Source organism: Sceloporus occidentalis, unplaced genomic scaffold, assembly GCF_023333645.1.
Source record: "Sceloporus occidentalis isolate IW3139 unplaced genomic scaffold, rSceOcc1.0.p SCAF_7, whole genome shotgun sequence".
Classification (NCBI taxonomy): Eukaryota; Metazoa; Chordata; class Lepidosauria; order Squamata; family Phrynosomatidae; genus Sceloporus; species Sceloporus occidentalis.
This window is the reverse complement of record NW_028316987.1, coordinates 1,582,627-1,606,075: the sequence shown is the minus strand read 5'-3', so window position 1 is coordinate 1,606,075 and position 23,449 is coordinate 1,582,627. Positions and strand designations below refer to the sequence as shown.

The following is a 23,449-nucleotide window of genomic DNA, read 5'->3' as shown; positions in this document are numbered from 1 at the left end:
AATTCGCCCCCGGGTACCTAGTGACTCCCAGACCAGAGCACCATGGCCCTGGTACCTACACCGTGCCGATCCTGGCCTATGCTGCCGCCCAAAGTTGTGACAAAAAACCCAGAAGACAGCGGTGGGTGGGCGGGGGAAGCAACTCCAGTCTTCCTCCCTTCCTACTTGGCTCCGCTCCGTGCGAAGCCAAGCGCCGACTGAGGGGACAGGGCCGACAACGCGGCCTAATAGAGGCCTAGGCCCCGCCCCCTCCAACGTGCAATGCGGGGCTCCTCCTCCAGGGCAGCCCAACCAATGAGCTGCCCTGGAGGACCGGAAGTCCCGCACCACAAAGTCCGGCTCCCAGAGCGTCGCGGGGCGGAAGGGCCGCCCCTTCCGCCCCGCGCACCAATAGGGAGCCGGGCAATGCCCCAGAGCATTCTGGGGCTTGTAGTTTCTTGCCGATTCTTCGGCAAAACGGCCTGCCCCGCAGCGAGGCGGCCGTGATTTAACAGTGTGTAAAATCCAAGGCAGGTGTGCCTACTACCTGAGACACCCCTTCTAGCAGGATTGTAATTAATACATTGGAAAAAGCAGCTTCACTTGCTTTGTCCGGATTGATTTGATTTGGTACATTGGTACTTAGAAATCTATATCTCACACCCTCTACTAGGTGGGGATAATGGGGTGCACAAGTCCCATCAGCCCCACCCAGGTGTGCTTCACTGGGGATGCTGGGACTTGCCCAACCCATCTGGAATCTTTAATGTTTAATTCTTTAAGAATTTTATTTAAAAACATCAGCTTTTACTGAATTTTCACTTCAGCCATGTGCGTGTAAACACACTGAGGCTGTGCGTACGAGACTGTAATTTAAAGGTGTAACTTTAATGTTTGCCAGTGTTTTAGCTCGCCATTACTACCAAGGCATTCAGTAGCATGCAGGCGTTGCAATGAATAACATGAGTACAAAAAAACAGGACTTGGGTCCAAAACACATTGTGAGAAATAATCTGGTGTGAGACTGCTTTAACTGCCCCTGGCTCAGTGCTGGGAATCCTGGGAAGTGCAGTTTATTGTGGCACAGGAGCTCTGTCTGATGGGGGAGGCTCAATAATGTCTCACAACGCTACTGTTACCAGGATTCCCTAGCACTAAGCCAGGGTGGTTAAAGAGGTCTCAAACTGGATTATTTCTGCAGTGTGTTTTGGACCTATGGATCCTGTATGGTGTTGGATGGGAGGAGGAGGCCAATGCAGGGGGGGGTGACAATGATTGCACTGGGTGACACCAACCTTAGGGACACTACTGCCTTGGGGTCTATCATTTCTCACTTTTTTTTAACCCTTTAAAATACATTTGCATCTTTTACTATTTCCCTGTCCTCTCAAAGTAACAGGAAGCTTTCTTTTTCAGCCATCAAGGAGTGCAGTAAGGCAATTCACAGCTTTCACAATCACAGCAAATGGTTGAATCTGTACTTTAACTTTCTTTCTTTTCTTTTTTCTTTCTTTTTTCTTTCGTGTTAATAAATCCTTCCATGAAAGAAGTGAGGAGGTGGTGGATTGACACAAACATTAAATCAGTGGCCAGATGGAAAACCGAAAGTAAACTTGGCCATCATCATCATCATCATCACATGACACTGGAGGAGGCTGGAGGAGCAGTCCCTGGTTTTGCAGAGCTCGGCTGGGAAAGCTCTTCGTTGGAAGCAGAGGCATTGGAAAGGAGCAAGGTAAGGAAGGGGCTCTGGGGGAAAGATGGAGGGATGCTGGACAGAGCAGCTTTGCATGGGGTTTCATATCATGCCTCCTTCCTCATGAGATCCTCCTTTCCTTGATCTGGATCTTTAGCAGTGCAATCTTTAAACTGGCCTTGCAAACAGGAGCCACAATTTGCAAAGGGATCTTCTTGTAGCACTCTTTTGGCAAACTCTGTGTTCCAAAACACACTGAAGAAATAATCCAGTTTGAGACCGCTTTAACGGAGTGCTAGGGAATCCTGGCGATTGTAGTTTGTTATGGCACCAGGCTGAATGTCTCACAAAACTACAGTTCCCAGAATTCCCCAGCATTGAGCCAGGGGTCTCAAACTGGATTACATTTCTGCAGTGTATTTTGGGCCAGTTGTGGCATAAGCTCAGGTTGCATCTGCACTGGAGAAATAATGCAGTCTGGCACCACTTTTACTGCCATAGCACCGTCCTATGGAATTCTGGGATTGGTAGTTTGGTGGGACATTTAGCCTCCTTCCTCAGAAAGCGATGTGCCACAGCAAGCTACACATCCCAGCTTTCCATAGCATGGAGCCATGGCAGTTAAAGTGGTGTCAGACTGCATTATTTCTGAAGTGCGGATGCATCCAGAGTTTATGCTGCAGAAATAATCCAGTTTGACACTGCTTTAACTACCGTGACTCAATGCTATGGAATTCTGGAAATGGTAGTTTGGGGAGAGATCTAGCTTCATCTGTCTTTCACCTGTTGCCAGAATTGTTCTGTTTCAAGCACCTCAATAACTTGGCTGGCTTTAGGTACTGTATATCTCACTGTGGACTTGTGCCACAACAAACTACACACCCCAGGATTCCATAGCATGGGGCCAAGGCAGTTTAGGGCTGCATCTGCACTGCAGAAATAATCTGGTTTGACACCACTTTAACTGCCATAACTCAGTACTGTGGAATTCTGGGAATTGTCGTTTGGTGGGGTACCAGAGCTTTGTCAGTAAAGGATACAGTAAGTTCTGCTGTAATAGGATAGGCTGCATCTACACTGCAGAATTAATCCAGTTTGGCACCACCAACTGCCAGGACTCAGTGCTATGGAATTTTGGGAATTGTAGTTTTGTGAGACATTTAGACTCCTCTGTCAGAGAGTTCTGGTGCCGCAGCACACTACAGTTTCCAGGATTCCATAGCATTGAACCATGGTAGTTAAAGTGTTGTCAAACTTGGATTTTTTCTGCAGTGCAGATACAGTCTGGCCTACATCCTCAGATGCATGGAAAGATGCAGGAAGATCCAGTGCATATTTGAGTAGTTTGAGTGTTGGACTACGACTCCAGAGACCAGGGTTTAATTCCCAGCTTGGCCATGAAACCCAATGGGTGACCTTTGACAAGTCACACTCTCTCTGCCTCAGGGGAAGGCTATGGCAAACCCCTCTGAAGAAATCTTGCCAAGAAAACCTAGTGATAGGGTCACCATAAATTGGAAACAACTGGAAGGCACGCAACAACAGTGTGATGTATTGGTTTGAGTGTTGGACTAGGTCTCCTGGGGGCCAGGGATCTTTGCACACTATACAGCTATAGTGCTATGATTCCATTTTAACTGCCGTGGCTGCATCCTATAGAATCCTTTATTTGCAATAAAGAAGAAGCATTTAATAATAATATTTAATAATAATTAATTAATAATAATTTTGATTTATATTTCCCACCTCTCCCTGCGGATTGAGGCAGGATCACATCAATAAGAAAAAAAATACAATACAGTACAGATATAATATTATTATATAAAAATACAATCAATAAATACATTTAGAAACCGCAGCCAGATATTCCAGTGCTAAAGCAAACTACAAGTCCCAGGACTCCATTGCATGTTACATGGCAGTTAAAGTGGCATAGAGTGCTGTAATTGTGTGTAATTTGAATGGGCGTCAGGTTTACAAATCCCTACTAAGCCTCTGGTCACGCTCTCTCAGCCTAATGGCAAGCCAGCCCTGAATAAATATTGCCAAGAAACCCTATGACAGTATTACCGTAAGTCACCTTGACATAAAAAAACAAACATATAGTACAGTTTGAGTCTCTTATCTGGAATTCCAAAATTTGAAATACTCCCAAATTGTCCACATGGTGATTAAGATAGTGACACCTTTGCTTTCTGGCAGTTCAATATACATAAACTTTCTTTCCTGCACAAAATTACTTTTTAAAAATAATATGTATGAAATTACTTTTGGGCTATGTATATAAGGTGTATACAAAACATAAATGAATTTCATGTTTAGACTTGGATCCCATCTGCACGGTATCTCATTAGATATATAAAATAAAATAAAATAAATAATATGCAAATATTTCAAAATCTGAAAAAATAAAAAATAAATCTGAAATCCAAACCACTTCTGGTCCAAAACATTTTGGATAAGGGAGAGTCAACGTGTACTGTTTAAAAATGCAAAGCAGTTTAAAACCAGCTTGGAGTCTGTGTGCAATTGCATATTAATTGCAGAGGTTAGAGGGCTGTTGTCTTTACTTGTGGGATTCCTCATCTACATAACTTTAGCCACAGCCAAAGGAAGGAAATGGAATCCTAGACCAGAGTGACATCAGCCTGGTCTTAATTATGTTTTTTAGAGATGATAAAGCACCATGTCTACTTTAGAGAGTGGCCTAGTGGTTTGAGTGTTGGACTACAACTTTGCAGATCAGGGTTTGATTCCCTGCTCGGCCATGAACCCCACTGGGTGACCCTGGGCAAGTCACATATTTTCAGCCTCAACACAGGTACACTTTAGAGGTCTTTTAAAAAGGATCAGGGATCTATGCAAAAGCTTAGCTTGGAATTATTATAAAAATCTTTGTCTTCTTCCCACAAGCACTTCTCACAAACATGAACAAATAACACAAAGGAGTTTATTACACTGGGGCTAATTTCAGCATTAAAGAGAGATTAAAGTGCATTTAAAGCATCCCGCATATAAAGCAAAAATGGTGAGTCATTGCGCAAATGATTATCACACGCAATTGCGCAAATAAAGCGGTATCAGATATGCATTGTCGCTGAAATCCCGAAAGTAAAAAGATGGACATTAATGCTTCTTTGTGACCACTTTAACAGCAGGTTTTGTGTGACGTCGTGTAAAATCATTTTGCATAATTATGCATTTTTTCCGGTATAAACTCCATAGCCACATTTACCCAGACCATGCAATGTTACTTTTTGAACATTCTCATTAGTTGTCACAGTGTTTTTAAAAGAAGAATTAATTATTGTTCCTTGTCTCAAGAGTGAAAAGGGGCTGAGCTTCTTTCCCCGCAAAGAGATAGCTGCATTAGTTTGTATCAGTGTAAAAGGGAAGAAGAAAGGTAGCCTTGTGGCACTTTTAAGATGAATCAGTTTTTATCAGCGTGAGCTGTTTTTGGTAACAGACTGTGCCTTCAGATGCTTTTTATTAAAATAGCCTTAGAATTGATAAGAGGGTGATATAAAAGTGGAGAGAAATCCTCCCAGAATGCCTCTATAATGCCTTAATCCCATACACTAGGTTTAAAAAAAAACCTGCACTTTGAGTAAGTTGTAAGATAATTTCTCCCAGTGAGAATTCTAATGTATTAATAGCTAAGGTCAAGGTTAGGTTTAGGATCTGTTTCTATACTTATTGTAATCCAAGGTATTTACAGACTCCAATAACAATACAAGTATGCATGCAAAGGACAAAGTTTTGATTTCCACCGAAGCAAGCCAAGCTCCTGACAACCATAACATGTTTCATATGCTTTGCTCTATCATGGTTCACCAAAAAATACCATCGGACAATCCCCCGTTGTAGCACTGTAGCACTAACTATGCCAAAATGGCACCCCAGGGCAAAAATTAATATATTTGTTGACTTTTCTTTTTGCTTTAAAAATCTTTACTTAATTTATTTTCATTTATATGCCTCTGTTCTCCTGGAGTGGGACCTAAAACAGCTCACAAAAGGAATAAATTAAAAACCAACAATAAAAAATTAAAAACAATCAAAATAGTCACATGAAAACAGTATAAAATTGTGTATACCTTTTAGGATGACAGTGCTACTACACATTGCCTACTCTGTGAGTCTATTTTAGTGTTGATTCTGCAACAAAACATGACTCTGGCAGACAGAAATATGCTGTCCTAGTGCATCAGACTAATATGGCCATAAACAGTAAATTTAAAAAGGAATTAGATGGCATGATTTCTTACATTAATAAAGTTGTCCCTGTTCATTATCTTATTTTCTAAAGTACCGTTCCAGGAGATTGCCATGTCAAGTCTTTTTGGGATTCAGTAGTACCTTTGAGATTCACTGGGCAGAAGAAAAGTCTGGCTTAAGCTTTTATGGACAGAATTGACTTGTAATTCTTAGGCCAGAATTCTCTTCTTCTCTGTTACTGTGAAAAGTGCTACTGGATTTCTTTATACTGTTTTATAAAGCCTTTTAAATGCAGCTCCTTATACTTTTAACCCCTTTGGTTTTCCCAACTTGGTTATGTTGTCCCTGTTGTTGTTACATGGCCTCAAGCTGATTTACGGTAATCCCATAGGTTATATATAGGTTATATATACTTGGGTCCAAAACACACTGCAGAAATAATCCAGTTTGAGACCTCTTTAACTGCCCTGGCTCAGTGCTAGGGAATCCTGGGAATTGTAGTTTATTGTTGCACCAGAGCGCTCTGACAGAGAAGGCTAAATGTCACACAAAACTTCAGTTCCCAGGATTCCCTAGCATTGAGCTAGGGCAGTTAATGTAGTCTCAAACTAGATTATTTCTGCAGTGTGTTTTGGATCTTAGATATATACTTAGACTGAAAGGATTCTGAGTTTAGGACTTTCTTTTGAGCATCAGAACTGAATGGTATTCTGTCTTCCCAAACAAAAGCTTACCCCAGTTACATCAAGTTCTCTTTATTTCAGCAGTATAATTTAGGGTGTGTATCTTGTATGCCTTTCAGTTGTTTCTGAATTATGATGACCCTAAGATTAATCTATCACAGGGTTTTCTCGGCCAGATTTATTCACAACAAGTTTGCCATTGCCTTCCTCTGAGGTTGAAAGAATATGGCTTGCCCAAAGTCACCCAGTGGGTTTCCATGGCTGAGAAGGGATTCAAACCCTGGTCTCCATAGTACAACATTCAAACCACTATGCCTCACTGGTTCTAAGTAACTTGATTTGTAAAGACAGAAGGAGAGATCATAACATTCTCTTTCCACTTATCGGTATCTGATTCAGTATTCCCTCACCCGCTTCTCTCTCCACAGCAGGTTTAAACTATAAAATCCAGACCCTCTCTTCTCAATGGGTGCTCAGAGGCCTCTTATTGTACCCTGGCTAAAGGAGCAGCTAGATGCCGAGAGATACCCAGGAGTATCATGGCTGAATCCAGAACGGACTCGGTTTCGAGTGCCATGGAAACATGGGTCACGGCAGAGCATTTGTTCTGAGGATTTCCAGCTCTTTGAGGTAAACGTGAAAGGTTTCTGTATGCCTATCCCATCCTTTTCCCGTGGGATGCTTAGTTGCTATGCTACCGTGTTGCAGCTGGTTTCCATCTCACCTCTAGCCAGATCAAGGCCAGCCCTATCATTCTGTAGAGTGAGGTAGCTGCATCAGGCAGCCAATTAGGGGTTTCATGAAAGGTAGCAAATTGATAGTTATTTAATTTATTACTGTGCTTTTACTGGCAGTGAAGGGAGAGATGCTTGTGGATTTCTCCCCTCCCCAGATACCAAATAAATTGGTTGCTTTGGGTATAATGTAGAAAGCAAAACCCCAGGAGCCCTCACAGAAGGTGTATCTCAAGGAGCTCAGATGATGGATGTTTTTATTGGTTAAAAAAAGCCCTATGCATTTCAGCCTGTAGAAAGGCCTTCTTCAGTGGCTAGTTAAAATCATAGGAAGAGAAAACACAGAAATGCAGAGAAGAATACAGTATTCATAGTATCCGTAGATAAAGAATCTGTATCCTCAGATTCTTATCCATGGATTCAGCCATCCACAGCTTGAAAATATCCCCCCCCCCCCAAAAAAAATATACATTCCAAAAAGCAAACCTTGATTTTCCTGTTTTATACCAGGAAGACCATTTTACTACAGCATTGTATTAAATGGGACATGATCATCCAAAGATTTTGGTATCCATGGGAGGTTCTTGGAACTAAATCCCATTGGGTACCAACGGCCCACTGTAATTTATCATATAACATCACATGAGATAATTATTACTTGTTTTCACTATGACCTGTGCATTTGTTGTTGTTATGTGCCTCTGGCTACCCTGAGGGTTTAGAAGTCTACTACTGCTAAACTGCCTTCTTGCTTACCTACTCACCTCCCTTCTTCCCTTCTAGGACTGGGCTATTGCCAGGGGCCGGTACCGTCCAGGGATAGATCAGCGCACTCCCTCCGAATGGAAAAGAAACTTCCGTGCTGCTTTGGACCGAAAAGATGGCATTGATGTGATACAGGATAACAGCACAGACTCTGAAGATCCTCACAAAGTGTTTGAGATCAAACAACCTAATAATGCAGGTAAGGAGTTAAGACTGAACAGACTTGTGGCCTGATGTGGGTCTCTGTTGGGGAAGCAAAAAATACAGAGTGAAGGAGAAGGAAGAATTGAATGTTGGCCCTTCATATTCATTGGAGTTTGGGGTGCAGAATCCCCGTGAATGTGGAAAAACTGCAAATAAAATACCCACTATTTTTTTTTAACCTGAGAGAATAATAAAGTTGGAAGAGACTACAAAGGCCATCCAATCTAACCCCTGCCATGCAGGAATACACCGTCTGTTTAGGAATTTCTAGGTCTGCCAGTGCAACTCTATAGCTAACATCCACTGGAAGGACCTACAGATGCCTAAAGAAATGTTTTTGCTAGGAACTTCTAGGTCCTCCATCCCAATTCTCTGGTCAACCTCTGGCAGTGTCACACTGGGGGACCTAGAACTTATTATTCAAATCCAAGAATAATCAAAACTGCAAAAGTCAAAGCTACAAATGTTGAGGGCTGACTGTACTCAGAAAACTTATTTCCCCCCTAACTTTAACCCCCAGAATAATCCAGCCAGGCTGGAGGATTCTGGGGGGTGTAGTACAAAAAAAGGACTTTCTCATACTCTGGTGAGACTGATTGCATCACTTGTTAATAAACCTCTTTCCTAGATCTAGGTGTTGCTGCAGGGGGAACAGTGAATACAGCAGCCGATGAAGGGTCCTCCATTGCAACAGGAAGTGCAGCAGCATATGGAGATTTTTCTTTGTCTACTCAGGTCAGTACTTCTCATTCGCTCCCTGCCCACCAACAACAGCAACAGTATGGAGCAGTGAGAATGGCAAGAAGAACCTGAGCAAAAATCCTTTACATTCCTCTCCCTATTTCTCCTTCCAGTCTAAATCCAAGGATCTGGTTCTGGTTCTGCATTAGTATCTGGTGCTTGCAATGTACTGGATGGATGAGGGTATAGCAATGGGAGGTTAATCCAGATAAGCTGTATGCACTTCTTGGTCAGTTGAAAGGCTGATCAGGTAGCAGGGAAGGACCCAACCTGTGCTGGGTGGGGTCACATTTGCCTTGAATTCCCAGGTTTGCACTTTGGGTGGATTCCTGGATTCAGCTCTAAACATGCAAGGTTTGAGAAGTGGGCTAGACTTTGTTTGTTTGGCTATGGCAAGTGTGATAAGTGTGCCCATGGCCATGGCAATACCTAATTTACTTAATTCCTGTTTGCATTTCTGTAATGTGCTTTATGTGGAGCTGCCTTGGAAAACCTTTTTAGAATTCCAGCTAGGCAAGAATATTGTGGCTAAACTATCTGAGAGACAGGTATGTTTGGTTGGGAGTGCCAAAGCAGACTTTTAAAATGGCCAGTTCCAGGTTCTGAAACTCTGCCAAAAAGACCTCAATTGGTTCCTGCTTTGTTTCCCTTGCTTCAACAGGTTAAAGACATTTTTGTTCAGACAGACCTTTGGGATCTGAGCTGGATCAATGTTTGATTTTGTTTTGTTTTAAAATACCTTATTTTCAAACACTAAAAAAGTGGAATGCAGCATGTTATTTTAAAGGTTGACATAAAGTTAAAGACATGAATAATGTCCATTCTAAATTCTCCTTTGTTGTCATTTTGATTAAGGTTTGTTCTAAATCCTAAAGAGGTAATGCTGATTTTGATTGATAGGGTTAGGTATTCAGGAGTTTCATTGTTCCACCACTTTCATTTAGAAAATGCCCTTTCAAAGATAGGTATAGGCTGTTTGGTGGAGAGAAAGAGCGTTCTGTATTTACAAAGAAAATATATGAATACAAGTACTTTAAAAATCTGTTTGGTTTATTTTTCTTTTCTATTTGCAGCTTTTAATTTGTATGTTAGTTTCTTCATTAGACCTGTGTTCCAGATCCTAACTAACAGACCAGAAACATTTAGTACTTCCAGAGTTTCCAGTTTTGATGATATTTCTAATCTGGTCATGTTAATCATTGTTGCAATGATCTCTTTGTGAAGTAATTGCAGATTTTCTTAAAACGGCTAAGTGTTGAGAGGACTGGCTCTCTTCCTCTACCTGACTGGAAGTTGTTTTTGTTTTATAGATGAATTTTGGAAGATTTGAAGTGGTCTCTAGAAAGTTCAAAATGTTTTTATTTGCCCAAGACTTACTGGATCTGGTTGTTTCATTTTATATGAGCATGTTGTTAACTTTGCATAAAATGTTAGTTGCTCTTTAGTAGTGCAGGGATCTATCCCTACTCTTTCTGTTATTGCTACCTCTGGTACCAACTTTTCTGTAAAAGGACTACATAATGCTCAGGGGACACATCTAATTCATTTATTTAGATACCTGTATTGCAAAGTATACAAATGCCCTGTATTCAGAGCCTTTACTTGTTCAGCATTAAGTGTGTTCCATCAGATGCATGGTTCCAGAAAAATATAAAATGAAACATATGTAAAATAAAACCAGATACACTTAAAAAAACATTTCTTGTACTGTAGGTTATTTCCTGACTCTGATAACTTAGTGTCCTCCCCCCTTGGGGAGAGCAAATAGTTGACAATCCAAGCATGTCACTTATACTTTACTGTTATCATTGATCTCTAAAAAGCAGCACAGGACATTCTTTGTTCTGTTACATTCTGTTACATTGGCAATAAAGAGGTACAGATTGAGCGTCCCTTATCCAAAATCCTTGGGTCCAGAGGTGTTTGGGATTTTGGAATACCTGTATTTGCATATACACTCATAATACCTCGGAGATGGAAGCCAAATCTAAACACAACATTCATTTATGTTTCATGTATACCTTTTATACATAGCCTGAACGTAATTTTATACAATATTTTTAATAATGTTATCCATAAAACAAACTTTGTGTACCATCAGAAAAGAAAGATGTCACTATTTCAGCCACCCATGAAAAAAGTTTTCTTTTTTGAAATCTTTCAGATTTTGGAATTCCAAATAAGGGAGATGTAACTTGTACCTCAGTGCCAAAATAAGGGGGTGGGGGAGGTGTTTGGTATCAATAAATTTGTGGGGACATTTTTGTCCCTGGCATTTATTAATTATAAAGGGGGGGATTGTACATAGCATATAGCCCAAGTGTGGAAACATTATTTGCAGGTAACAGTGCCATAAAAGTCTGTCATGTTAAGTCTACAGCTTCATGGATTCCACAACAGAATGTAACTCTAGCAGACCATAATGTCCCATTCTAATGAAAGAGGATAAGCTGTATTCTCCCCCAAATAAATTGTTTTAAATCTGTTTATGTTTATTTTACTTTATTTGATTAACTTTCTGATTTTAGCCCTCTTGAGTGCCCTTTGTTGGCATAAGGCTGTGGTGTGGATTATTAAATGAATGATCTGGGCAGCATGGGGAAACAGATAGTTGGGCAGGGGGAGTAACATCAGGATTGGGGAGTACTAGAAGGACCAGGGAAGAAGAGGGGCTGAGTCTTCTCCATTCTGTTCTCCAGGACAAAACATTGGAGAGTGTGCTGAGTGACCTGGATCTCTCCAGTTCCCAGGAAGGTGAGTGATGGGCAACAGAAACAGTTCTAGGAAGAGATCAGGTACAATGCTGGAGAAATTAATGATCAAGAGAAGGAAGTGGGTTTTTAATGAAGCACCAAATCTCCCCACAGACCCATTTTCTGGAGATTTGAGGAGTATGCTTATTTTACAAGACTATGTCTTTCGTATATGAATGCACAGTTTCCATACTTGAGTTTTTGTAAGAAATTATAGGAGGCTTTTTAAAAAAACAAATAGAAAATGAATACATCAAAACCTGGATGGAAAACATTTTCTTCACCCACACACTGGGGGAATGCTTTTCACAGACCTTCATAGGCCTACAACAGAACATGGTTGTAGACAGATGGTCTTACACATCAGACAAACTCTCCCCCCTCAAAAATTTCTTACCCTCTTTTGTATCACTGCTTGCAACTATTCTGATGGGATTGAGTAGAAGTCTGTATTTAAGTAGATTCTGCTCTGGGTACCAAGATTGTGTGCATGTATGAGAATACTGAAAACAGCACTGGACAAGAGAGAATGCCATGGTGATTAAGAGTGGAGTAAAATCTGGCAATTCTGCCTTCAACCTCCCATCCAATCCTCTTGATTTGTCTTTTCCCCACCAAAGATCTGGAAAGAGGGTTAATAATTGCACCAGAGGTTCCTAAAAATTGGTCCTTCAGATGTTTTGGACTTGAGCTCCCAGAATTCCTGGCTGTTGGCCATATTAGCTGAGGATTATGGGAGTTGAACTCCAAAACACCTGGAAGATTAAAGTTTGGGAATCACTATTCAAACCACTACACCATATGTGTTCTATGCAAAACTCCCAGATTCTCAAGCACCAGCCATTTATGTGTCATGTGTGATATTTTCTTTTGTTCTTTTTCTCTTCCACGAGCCTTGGCACTTGAAGCAGAAAATCCCAACTGGTGTGGAATCCTGCCTCCCACTGACTTGGATCCAACTCTCTCTGGAGCCGTGGGGCCACCATTTGAGCCAGTGTCAGAATCTAATGCATTTGGTGAGCTAATTTGATCTCTACAGAATATATTGGATCCTTCCTGGAGCCAAGCTGAGATTGCATTCCATAACCTTACCGAACTTCCTCATCTTAACTTGGGCAGCCCCCACATCTTCATGCTGCCTGGAGATGATGCAAGTTGCAATCCAATAACATCTGGGGAGTGCTAGAATTGAGAAAGCTATCCTAAGTATATCCTAAGTAGGCAGCCAGTTTTGCCTTGGTTTCCTAGTAAAAACAAAGGAAAGTAGATCCCATCAGATCCTCCATCAAAGGCTGTTTTTGTCCCATAACAAAATCTGAACTCAGACAGGAAGGGATCACTTGATTTTCATCTAGTTTTCATCCAAGAAAGGCTGGCATTTTGTTGCCATCACTCTAAGACAGGGGTAGGCAAGCTTTTTGAGCCAGGGGCCAGATTGCTGTCCCTCAGACAACTGGGGGGCCAAAGCCAATAATTAAATAATTAAATAATTTTTTAAAAAATTAATTAAATAAATAAACTGGGACAAATATAGGACAAAATTTTCAAATGGAGGATACTTTTTCTAAAAAAATGGAGGACACGCAAAAAAATTGCTGATTTTTTTTAAAAAATGTTAATATAAATGCATGTTTTGGAGGCTTCTATAGACCATTGCCCTCCTTGCCCACCGCTTGCCCCCCCTTGCCCGCCGCTTGCCCCCCCTTGCCCGCCTCCTCCTGATAGGCCAAAGGCCCCACGCCCTCATGCAAGAGGCCAAAGGCTCCGGCGGCAATCAGCGGCAGGACCGGGCGGGGGCCGGTCCCAAGGCCTTGCCGGGCCGCATCCGGCCCGCGGGCCGCAGGTTGCCTACCCCTGCTCTAAGACCTTAGCAATTTGAAACTGGCTAGTTGTAATTTAGGATAGTGGAGCCCAATGTAATTCCACTGATCTTACAACCACTTCTTTTAGTGAAAATGGAACACAGCCCTTTAGATTTCCAGGTATTTACACTTCCAGTGTGAAGACAGCACAGTATAGCAACCTCTTTAGTGACTCTGGTGTGTAAGGGAGACTCGCAGGAGCTCAATTTGTGTCTAATTCCCATTCCTAGTGTCAAAGTGACAAGTGTCACTAAGTCATGGGTGGAATGGAGGAGACCAAGAGCAATTCAGAAAAGCAAGGAGACTGGCTCTACACCCAAATAAAGGATGCTTAACATTTTTGGCTTTCATCCTGGACCTAGCTGTGTGTCTGTGCATACTGTGCATCAGAAATTTATTTTACCTTTTTTGTTTCTTCCATATAGTGGTTGCAGCAGAAAATCCAGTTTGCTCTGGTAGCATGTCCCTACCCAGTTTGAATTTAATTCAACCCATAGTCATGGCACAACCATTGGCACAGATCTTGGAAGCTCAAACACTTGGTAAGTTTCCTGGATAAAGAGCAGTGAAAGGAACTAACAAACTAGAATAATTAAGGTATGACTTAAGTCTTAAAGCTAAAAATGGGCCAGTGAAAAGGGATGCTTTAACATATTGCACAATGTTTTGTTATAAAAACATTGTATTTTTTGCGCAAAAGTGATAAAGACTTTCAGCATTAGCATTTCTCCAGAATGTAATTAATAAATTAATTAGATGATCCATAGTACATTTTAATTTTAATTTAATTGCTAAAAAAATCCCAATTTCCAACATAAATGCTGACAATTTTGAATTATTATTTTTTTGCATATTAAAAATTAACTGAATGTGTTAACCCATTTCTGATGTAGGGAAACTGGGTTTCCTTTAGAGGCTGCCAAAAGGAAAAGGGGTGTTTTTTACCTCTAATAATAGAATCTAGCATGTGAAGCCATGATGGTCAGAATATGACCCCTCGAATATTTGTGAGAGCAAACTATGGACCTGAACAGACAGGCCAAAATAAAGCTGCTTTGGGTCACATTGGAGGTATGCTGTTTAAATGATACACACATCTTAAGAGGCCAGAAGCTGTGCCAAAGCTGGGCTCCAGTCATAAGGACTGGAAACCCAGAACAGCTTTATCTTGGCCTATCTGTTCAGGCTCTGAGAAGGCTAAAAGATAATCAACCTGCCTAAGAACCTTCCTTATTTCCTGCCCTGGTTTCCAATAGCCAATAATGTTTCTAGATAGTGTTGCTATATGAAGCTTGGGAAAGTAATATTTTTGGACTATTGCTTCCAGAATTCCCTAGCCAGCATAGTCAGTTATAGTCCAAAAATGGACTTTTCCAAGCCTTGCGGCTACAGAAGTTTGAATGTGTTTAGGGTTGCCAAAGGGAAAGTAAGAGAGGGCTCCTTCACCTTTAACGTTGTCTAGAACAGGTGTTCCTTGTTACCTGGTTGCATGTTAAGCAACACCTGCTAAAAATCCCTCTTTGCACAGCCATTAAAGGTATAGGTGGTATTTCATGTTTTCATTCTGGCAAACCTAGCCATGTCTTCTGGGGGAATCAACAAAGAGTACTTCTGTCATGGCAGATAAAAGGGGAAATCATCTGTACCTGGATGCAGACACCACAAACTCTCTTCTCTCAGCAGGCTTATCCAGATAGTTTTGATTTGTGGATTTAGATATTGAATTTTAAATGTAGCCTGTTTTAAAATGTGTTTGTGTTACATAGCCTTTTAAACTGTTGCATGTTTTTATTAATATGGTTTAATTGATGTTAATTGTTGTTGTTCCCCACATTGATCCATGGGGAGAGGCGGGTAACAAATAAATGTTGTTGTTGTTGATTCCAGTGACAGATTTTGAGGTACGAACTTATTACCGGGGCCGTCAAGTCAACAAGCATATGTTCAGTACTGTGAGGGGCCTGTGCTTTGTCCCTCCTGGCTGCTCTGGCTACTATACTGATTTGGCAGACGTGGTGTTCCCCGAAGTAGCCAACTTGAATGACCAGATCCAAGCCTCTTATACCAAGCGCGTCATCCAAAAGGTGGCTCCAGGAGTGCTGCTCTGTTTTGAGGGTCAGTTGCTGTGTGGGATGCGCAGGGGCCCTTGCCATGTCTACTGGAGTCAGTCGGAGTTTCCTGCAGATGGGATGCTTCATGGGGAGTTGCAAAAGGAACAGCTCAGCACCATCTATACCCTCCAGCGGTTTGTGCATGGTATGCCAACCTTGTCCTTGCTGAAGGCCACCATACAAGGACCTTGCTTACTTCACTCCTGCTCCTGTCACCATGGAGCATATGCCATAGCCATTGAGTCTCCTTCCACCACCACAAGTGGCACAGGGGCTCACCCAACGATGTAAACACAAGCAGATGCAGAAACCTCTGGGAAGTGTGTATTTGAAAAATACTGAACATGGGGCCCTCTTTTAAACGTTCTGAAGTTACTTTCTCTTGGCAATGTTTCCCCTCCCAGTAGTTTGTCTAGGGAGGATGTGCATCCAGAGATCCCTGCCTGCTATTTTATGAGGTCCAAGCCTAGTCCTCCCATTAGGTAAAGTGAAGGGATTGCTTCAAGTGGCAGATGTGAGATTCGGAACAGGGCTAGGTTCCTTACTGTTAGTGCTGGACCATACAGTTCTCCTGCTCTGCTCCACAATTTGCCCTGGGCTTACTAAATTAGTACAATGCCTCAGGTGTATTGGAAAATGCTCTCCAATTGCTAGCCTTGAAGTAAAATTTAGCTGCTAATCCATCTAATTTATGTACATGGAACAACAGAGAGCGCAATCCACTCATTTTCACCTCAGGTTCTTGAGGGGAGCCCAACCTTCTCCACAGAGCCCTTCCCTCCCTTTGTACATGGAGTTAGGGAGGGCATCAGTTTGTCATTTTCCTCATGTGGAAAAATGCTATGGGCCGAGACTGGACTTTTCCTCATAGTCCCTCAATTCCTGTGTAACTAGAATGGAGAAGGGGGTTATGCATCTCTTGATTGTATCACCCTATAATGGAGCAACAACGTATTTTAAAAAGTCTGTTTGTTTCTCCCTCTCAGAATTGATTGGATTCATGGAAGGACGAAATAGTTCCCCTAATTATACTATATGGTTATGCTTTGGGGAGGAATGGCCTGACACCGAACGCCCCTGGAAGAAGAAACTGGTCATGGTAGAAGTAAGTGGCTACTAATGTACTCCATGTATGCTTATATTTCTCAACGTTATAAGCAAATGTAAGAGTGTGCAACTGTGAAACAATTTAACATTGCTCAGTAACTACAGTGAAGGTGGTTCCAGCATGGTGTAACTTGTAGGCTGTGGGTTCAGTTCCATTCTTAGAAATATGCAAACATTATAATTCAGGAGCCCAAGCAAAGAGGAAGATTTTGAAGCTTAATTCTCTTCCCACGATTGTTTGGAATCGGCCTTTCGTATCACCTTCCTTTCTCCGAGTTTGGTGATTTGGCAAAATGGCAGTACAGCTCTTTGCTCAGAAGCAGACTTACAAGTAGTAAGTTATTGTAGCCATTGGCACAGTGAAAATATTGCTTAGAAAATGAGTAAATGACTATGATTATGTTAGCCCTTATATTGGATGTAAATGAGTATGATTATATTAGCCCGTATCTATTGATTTAAGCTATGTTTTCCCCTACAGGCCAACCAACAAGTTGTTTTTTCCCATCTGCAGTCTGTTTTCTTCCACCTCTCTTGTTAGCTCCTGGAGAAACAAATAGGGGTTTTTGTCACCAATCATGGTTCGTAGTAAGAAACAATGGTTTAAACGCGCTGGACTTTGTAAGTCAATGAACCCTGGCTTCTAATTGTAGCTTAAAGCTGGCTAATCAATCACAGCATGTTACAGGAGAGTTTTAGCCAGAGGACAAGCCAGAATTAAGCAAAAGCAAAAACAAAACTCCAAACCTTGGCTTACTGTTACTTCTGAGAGCAACCAATATTCTTCTGAGATTTAGCTGGATCGTAACATACCTGTGATAAAGGTACTACTAGTGGTGTTATTCTTGGTGGAAGTAGAAATATGAGCTTAACTTTTGAGAGGGAAGCCCCATGCTTTAAAAAACACCATCATGCAGATTATAAACTTGTTAATAGCAGCGATGGTAAATTCCATCAGATGTTTCCTACTGAGAATTACAAGCAAACGCAAACACACACACAATGTTCATATGAAATATTATGTAACTATTTGTATTCTGTACCCAAGCAGCCTTCAGGTCTGAGCTAGATTCTGGAAGGATTTTGTAATGGTGAAACTGAAAATCTTGGCTCTTTTTTCCAAAAGAAAGACAGAATATCTGCATAGAGAATGAATGCATTTAGTGTATGGAGAAGCTCACGCTTCATACCAATATGAAGTATATTGGTGTACAATTTCTGTAGCACTAGTTGTGTCTTACAACGGATCCAACCTAGTCTGTAGAGGGGTCCAGGAATGCTGTTTCTCTTCCATAAAGCTCAGCCCAATTGTTATCTCCAATGATTAGAGATAATAACAGGATGCCACCCTAACCCATTCATCCTTTCAACTGAAAAAGGGAATTGGGAGAGTGAAAAATCCTTGCTTTCCCTTTCAGTGATCTGAACAGCGAAAGAACTTCACCCATATCTCTTTCTGCAGAGATCATGGAAATGTGGGAAGGAGGGCAAGTCAGATAATTACAGTGAAGGTCTCTATAGTTAGTCCCTATGCCACCTAGTTTGGTGAATTGATTCAAAAAGTGTTCCCCATCCCTGTATTGAGATTTTTACAAAGCAAATAAATGATAGTGACTTTGCAGTCATGTACTGCAGTCAGAGGATGAAGAATTCACTGTCTTTACTCGAACCATGGCTTACCACACTAAGGACACATTGTGCTGCAAACTAGAAATGGAGGCTTTGACTCTTGTAGGCTGGATAATGCTAGAAGCTATAGTCCAAAAAAGTAATGCCTCCATATTCTGTGCATCCAATGTTGCTACTGCTTGCTCTCTGAATTGGCTTAGTATCTCCTTCCTGACCACTCCTGGTCCTCAGCTGCTGGCCAAAACCCATGAAGGAAAACAGATGCTGTGCGACTGCATTTTCCATCATTCTTCACCATCAGCAATGTTGGCTGCTAGAGCAGTTGAGAGTTTCAGTCCAACACTAGCTGGAAGGCCAAAAGGTCTTTTTAACTCTCATGGAGCAGTCCAAAGCATGTAACCAGAGAGGGAGAAAAATCTACCAGTTTTAAAGGGATTACATAACTTTAAAATGAGGATGAAGAATCTGACCATATTGATGGCACTGGAGTCCCAGTTCCCATCATCCCAGATCCTTCGTTGTGCTTGCTATTGCTGATGGAAGCCCAGGAATAATGGGAGGACCAAAAGAGTTCCCCACCTCTGATTTGGGTTCAGGTAGATGTGACACTTGTGTTTTTATGTTATTCTATCTGTTGTGAATTGCAGTAGCAGCCAGCCTTCTTCTCTCAACTAACTCTGCACCCAGTTAATAAAAGGTCAGATGGCACACATAGCTTCTAGCAGCCTTCCCCAATTTGGTGCCCTCTGGATGTGAACTAAGCTCAGTCTGCGGACACACTCTGAAATATTGTACACCAGGGATATACCACCTCAGAACTTGGAACTCTTTTTCAGACTAGAATGCCCAGACATCAGCTATATAAGGATTCTGAGATTTGCGGTGCAAATGTACCTACTTCTGTTCATCTAGAGGATGGTATCTGCTGTTGGCCAGGAGCTGTGCATGCACACACCATTCCCCATTCCCTTCATGCACATCTCTACACAAGCACTCTCCCTTCCAATATTTCAGTATACTTCCACCCATACCCAGCAATGTTCAATAGGTTTACTGTTTACCTGCCCTTGCAAGCAGTGTGTAGGCCAAGAGGGGGGAATTCTTTTTCAGCCAGAGTGCTAAATTCAGTTTTAGAGAGGTTTTCAGGGGCTTCATGTATTTCTTTGTGGACACAGTTAAAGGCAGACCAAAAATTCCAGCATAGTTTAGCTTGAAGTTCTTAAGCAAGTAACTCAGTCTTAGGAAATGCATATCAATCTTATAGAATGAGATATTCCTATTCAAAACGCTTGGGCCATGTGGTCACCTGAGAAGGGCTAGATTGGCATCTAAGGAGGGACAGATTTGGAGATTTCACATTCCTGGATAGACATCAATATAGGATGGGAAATATAGCCTTCCTGCGGGGAAAATGAGTGGGACTCTGCTGGCTTCAGGAGTCATACAAAGAGCAGCAAACTCTGGACCCCTGGAGTAGACTAAGGGTGGGGAATCTGCAGCCCTCCGATGTTGTTTGAGAGTATCTATCATCTCTGACTATTAGCCATGCTAGTTAGAGTTGCAGACCAACAATATCTGGAAAACACCAACTTCCCCATGCCTGCTGTTGATGGAAGAATACAGGTGTGTGGTATAGAGACCAATAGAGACAAAACTGACCATAAACAGCAGCTGTTTTCTCTCCACCCCCAGGTCATTCCCAAAGCTTTTGAAATTCTCCATGAGATGAGCAAGGCCTGTGGAGCATCATCATTAGGTGAACCAGACCTCAGGATATCAGACTCACTACAACAATCCAGCTTTCTGGATCAGTTGCGAAGATGGGAAGAGAGGATGGAGGTATAATGCAGCTACCTGCAGATAGTTGCCTCATTTTGCAAACAGGTAGACTTAGCCCTCTTCCCTAGACATTTGTGAATTCTTCTGTTCTGTCATGTATGACCTTTGGCCTTTGCCTTTCTCAAAAAAGATTGCAAGCACCAAGAGAAAAGCAGTGGCCAAGAGAAAAGCAGCTCCTTTTTGCATTCAAGATTCCCTTCAATATAATTTCCGCTGATATACCTGGTTGATTTGAGCCCTATTCAGGTGGTAGACATGAATACATGCTAGAGGGAGCCTCTTCATTGTCACTCTGCTAGCCAGAGCCACAACCCTAATTTTTCCCAGAGCTTGGGAAACACTTTTTCTGGACTGCAACTCCCAGAATCCCACAGCCAGCATGGCCATTGTGGGATTCTTGGAGGTGTAGTAAAACAAAAAGTAACATTTTTGTTTTACTACAAAGAACCCTGGTGGCACAGTGGTTAAATGCCTGTACTGCAGCCACTCGCTCACAAACCGCAAGGTTGTGAGTTCAGTACTAGCCAAGGGCTCAAGCTTGACTCAGGCTGGCATCCTTCCGAGGTTGCTAAAATGAGTACCCAGTTTGTTGGGGGCAATTAGCTTACACTTTGTAAACCGTATAGGGAGTGCTTAAGTGCACTAAGCGGTTTAGAAATGTACTTGCTATTGCTAACATTTCCCACCTCTGAGAAGAATCAAGGTTATGATATCCGAGGAGAGCACTCGCATATACAAGAGGCTCTTCTCTTTAGCTCTGCTACCTTTCATGTGAGAAGGTGAGGACAGAACAGGACAGGTTAACATACTGCCCTCCTCCCCATTATGTTGAGTGCCTGAAAAGAACCTGCAAGTCTCAGTTCACATTTTCACCTGCTGAGGCTATTGAAAACACACTTTTGTGTTCATGTTAATGCTGCAAGAAGTTGCAGCCTGAAAAAAGTCCAAAACTCAACATGGATCAAAGGGAATTTCTCACCTTTTCTGGTTAACCCCACTCCCTGCCATTTTGTACTTACATTTAACAGTACCTTTCACTGTTTTTAAGGTGATGAGCACAATATTCTGTTTCAATAGAAGGGGACAGGGGGAGGGATCTAGCAGCACCTTTGCTGTGAACTGATATTTTCCAGCATAAGTTTTTTTGGACTCCAGTCCACTTCTGAAATCTACTTTTAACTTGTTTCCTGTACTGTTTTGGAGTCTTGATGCATTATATGACTGGGATATCTTCTTAACCACAACCATGCTGATGCAGTCTTGCTAATTTTATTATTAAAATATATAAATATTACACTGCTCACATTTGCCTAGTTTTTGCTTTTGATACACTCTATTTGCGGAATGCCCTCTCCTTGGAGGCCTAATTAGCACCAACGCTGGCTTTATGTGCCAAGTAAAAACATGGCTGCTCACAAATACTTTTGTGGCCTGATATACTCCGTAATGTTTATGCACATGGTTTTAAGTTGTTCTAACCTTCTTAACTTGTTATTAACATCCCTACTTGTTCTATGTTTCTGGTCTATTTAAATTAATTTTGAATTGTTTCACTTTGCTTGTATTTTTACTTATAGGTTGCTCTGTGGCGTCATGGTTTAGGGCTGGATATAAATGTCTTCATAAATAAATAATCTAAGAGTTAGCAGATCACATTTGCAGAATAAAAACAAAAGAGCCATGCTGGATCAGATAGGAGTCTGAACAGCCCTATTCATACAGTGGCCCACGGCTTGTTGCTAATGTTGTGTGCCTTCAAGTCATTCCTGTCTTACAGTGACCCTAAGGCAAATCTGTTATAGGTTTTTTTGGCACATTTCTTGCTCACAGGAAATTCACAAATAGGACAAGTGCAATAGAACCATTTATTTTGCCCATGACCCCAAATCATTAGGAAAGGAATGGGAATCGTACAGCCTTCTAGATGTTGTTGGAAGGCAGCTCTCAGCAGCCCTCCCCTATCAAAGTCAATGGTGAGGAAATCTGAGTTGTACTTCACCATACCTGAGGGGTGCGGGATGATTCTTACTTTACCTTAGATCAGTAATTTGCAAATTTTGGTCCTCCAGGTGTTTCGCATTTCAACTCCCAGAAGCCCCAACCAGCTTGGCCAACTGTCAGGAATTCTGGGAGTGGAAATCCAGAACATGTGGAGGACCAAAGTTTGGGAACTGCTGCTTTCAGCCTACTGATTTGGAATATAAAAGGCTTAGGGCTAAATAACTCTGAACCTTGGAATTTGTTCTGATTACTAGAACTGAACAGGGCTCACCATATTTCCAGACCAAAGAGCACAAAATGTCATTAGATCCCCTCCTTCCTGCCCCAAAACTTTTACCAGTATAATTTAAATTGGAAGAGGGTTAAAAGGCTGCTGATTTGCTGCAAATATTTAAGGTGTACCAGTACGTCCAGATCTTCCTTTTGCCCACCTCTAATAATCTAGTTACATCAGAGTTTAGAAGCAAGCTGTTACAAATAACAACTTGTCATCCATACATTCTTGGGGGCATAACAACAATCCTTTTGCAAAAAAATGCAATGTGCAATACTTTTTAGTGTAGCAGATAATGCTCTTTACTTCTAACATGTTTCTTTGGGAAGATTGAAGGTGACCATGGACCATGGTTCTCTATTTTAAGGGTATCTTTGTAATAATAATAATAGAAAGCCGAGGTCCTGTATTAGTTCAGCACTGCAGAAAGCTTTGTCAAGTGTGCCTTCACATCCTTCCTTGCCTTCACATATCTGTGACACCCAAATGAATGCCATAGCCTTTCCTCCCTCTGCTTGTACTTCTGCGGCAACATGAATGTAACATCATCCTTCTGGACCTCTGGTAGGAGGAGGAGGATGTTTCCTGAATGCATCCAACTGCAGAAACTGGATGCAACCTGATTTCCCTCTCCACCTTCCCTTGGCCACGGCGTAACTGTGGGGAGAGCATGTCTGCAAATTCCTTGTAGATTGCATAATGGGGTGTTGTGTGAAGGAGATACTACATACTTCCTTCTGCAATTATTATAAGAAGACAATGCCTTTGTATATCACCACCAAGATTTTTCTCATGGCAATTAAAGGGGAACACACCAGTAATGTTACCATGTTATGTGCCTCTCTTTTAAAAA

The 23,449-nt window shown here is 41.7% G+C and overlaps 1 protein-coding gene across 3 annotated transcripts; it reads left to right on the top strand.

Annotated features, from left to right (window-relative positions):
* Nucleotides 1-1,491: 1,491 nt before the first annotated feature.
* LOC149308996 (interferon regulatory factor 3-like) lies at nucleotides 1,492-21,615 on the top strand. 3 transcript variants are annotated; one of them, XM_089531600.1, is made up of 10 exons: nucleotides 1,492-1,714; nucleotides 7,008-7,206; nucleotides 8,094-8,274; nucleotides 8,908-9,014; nucleotides 11,720-11,774; nucleotides 12,667-12,789; nucleotides 14,061-14,177; nucleotides 15,523-15,891; nucleotides 16,733-16,851; nucleotides 20,175-21,615. In XM_089531600.1, the coding sequence occupies exons 2-10, from the start codon at nucleotides 7,042-7,044 to the stop codon at nucleotides 20,325-20,327; spliced, it is 1,389 nt and encodes a 462-aa protein (XP_089387726.1). In that variant the 5' UTR covers nucleotides 1,492-1,714; nucleotides 7,008-7,041; the 3' UTR covers nucleotides 20,328-21,615. The 3 variants fall into 3 exon arrangements, with proteins under 3 accessions (XP_089387726.1, XP_089387725.1, XP_089387724.1); XM_089531599.1 differs by having other exon boundaries at nucleotides 7,005-7,206; XM_089531598.1 differs by lacking the exon at nucleotides 7,008-7,206.
* Nucleotides 21,616-23,449: the final 1,834 nt, after the last annotated feature.

Coding starts and splice junctions, on each gene's coding strand:
- LOC149308996 (XM_089531598.1), top strand. CDS start 1,520: ATGAAAGAAGTGAGGAGGTGGTGGATTGACACAAACATTAAATCAGTG. Junction 15,892..16,732: donor CCTCCAGCGGTTTGTGCATG/GTATGCCAACCT, acceptor TCTCCCTCTCAG/AATTGATTGGATTCATGGAA. Junction 16,852..20,174: donor AGAAACTGGTCATGGTAGAA/GTAAGTGGCTAC, acceptor CTCCACCCCCAG/GTCATTCCCAAAGCTTTTGA.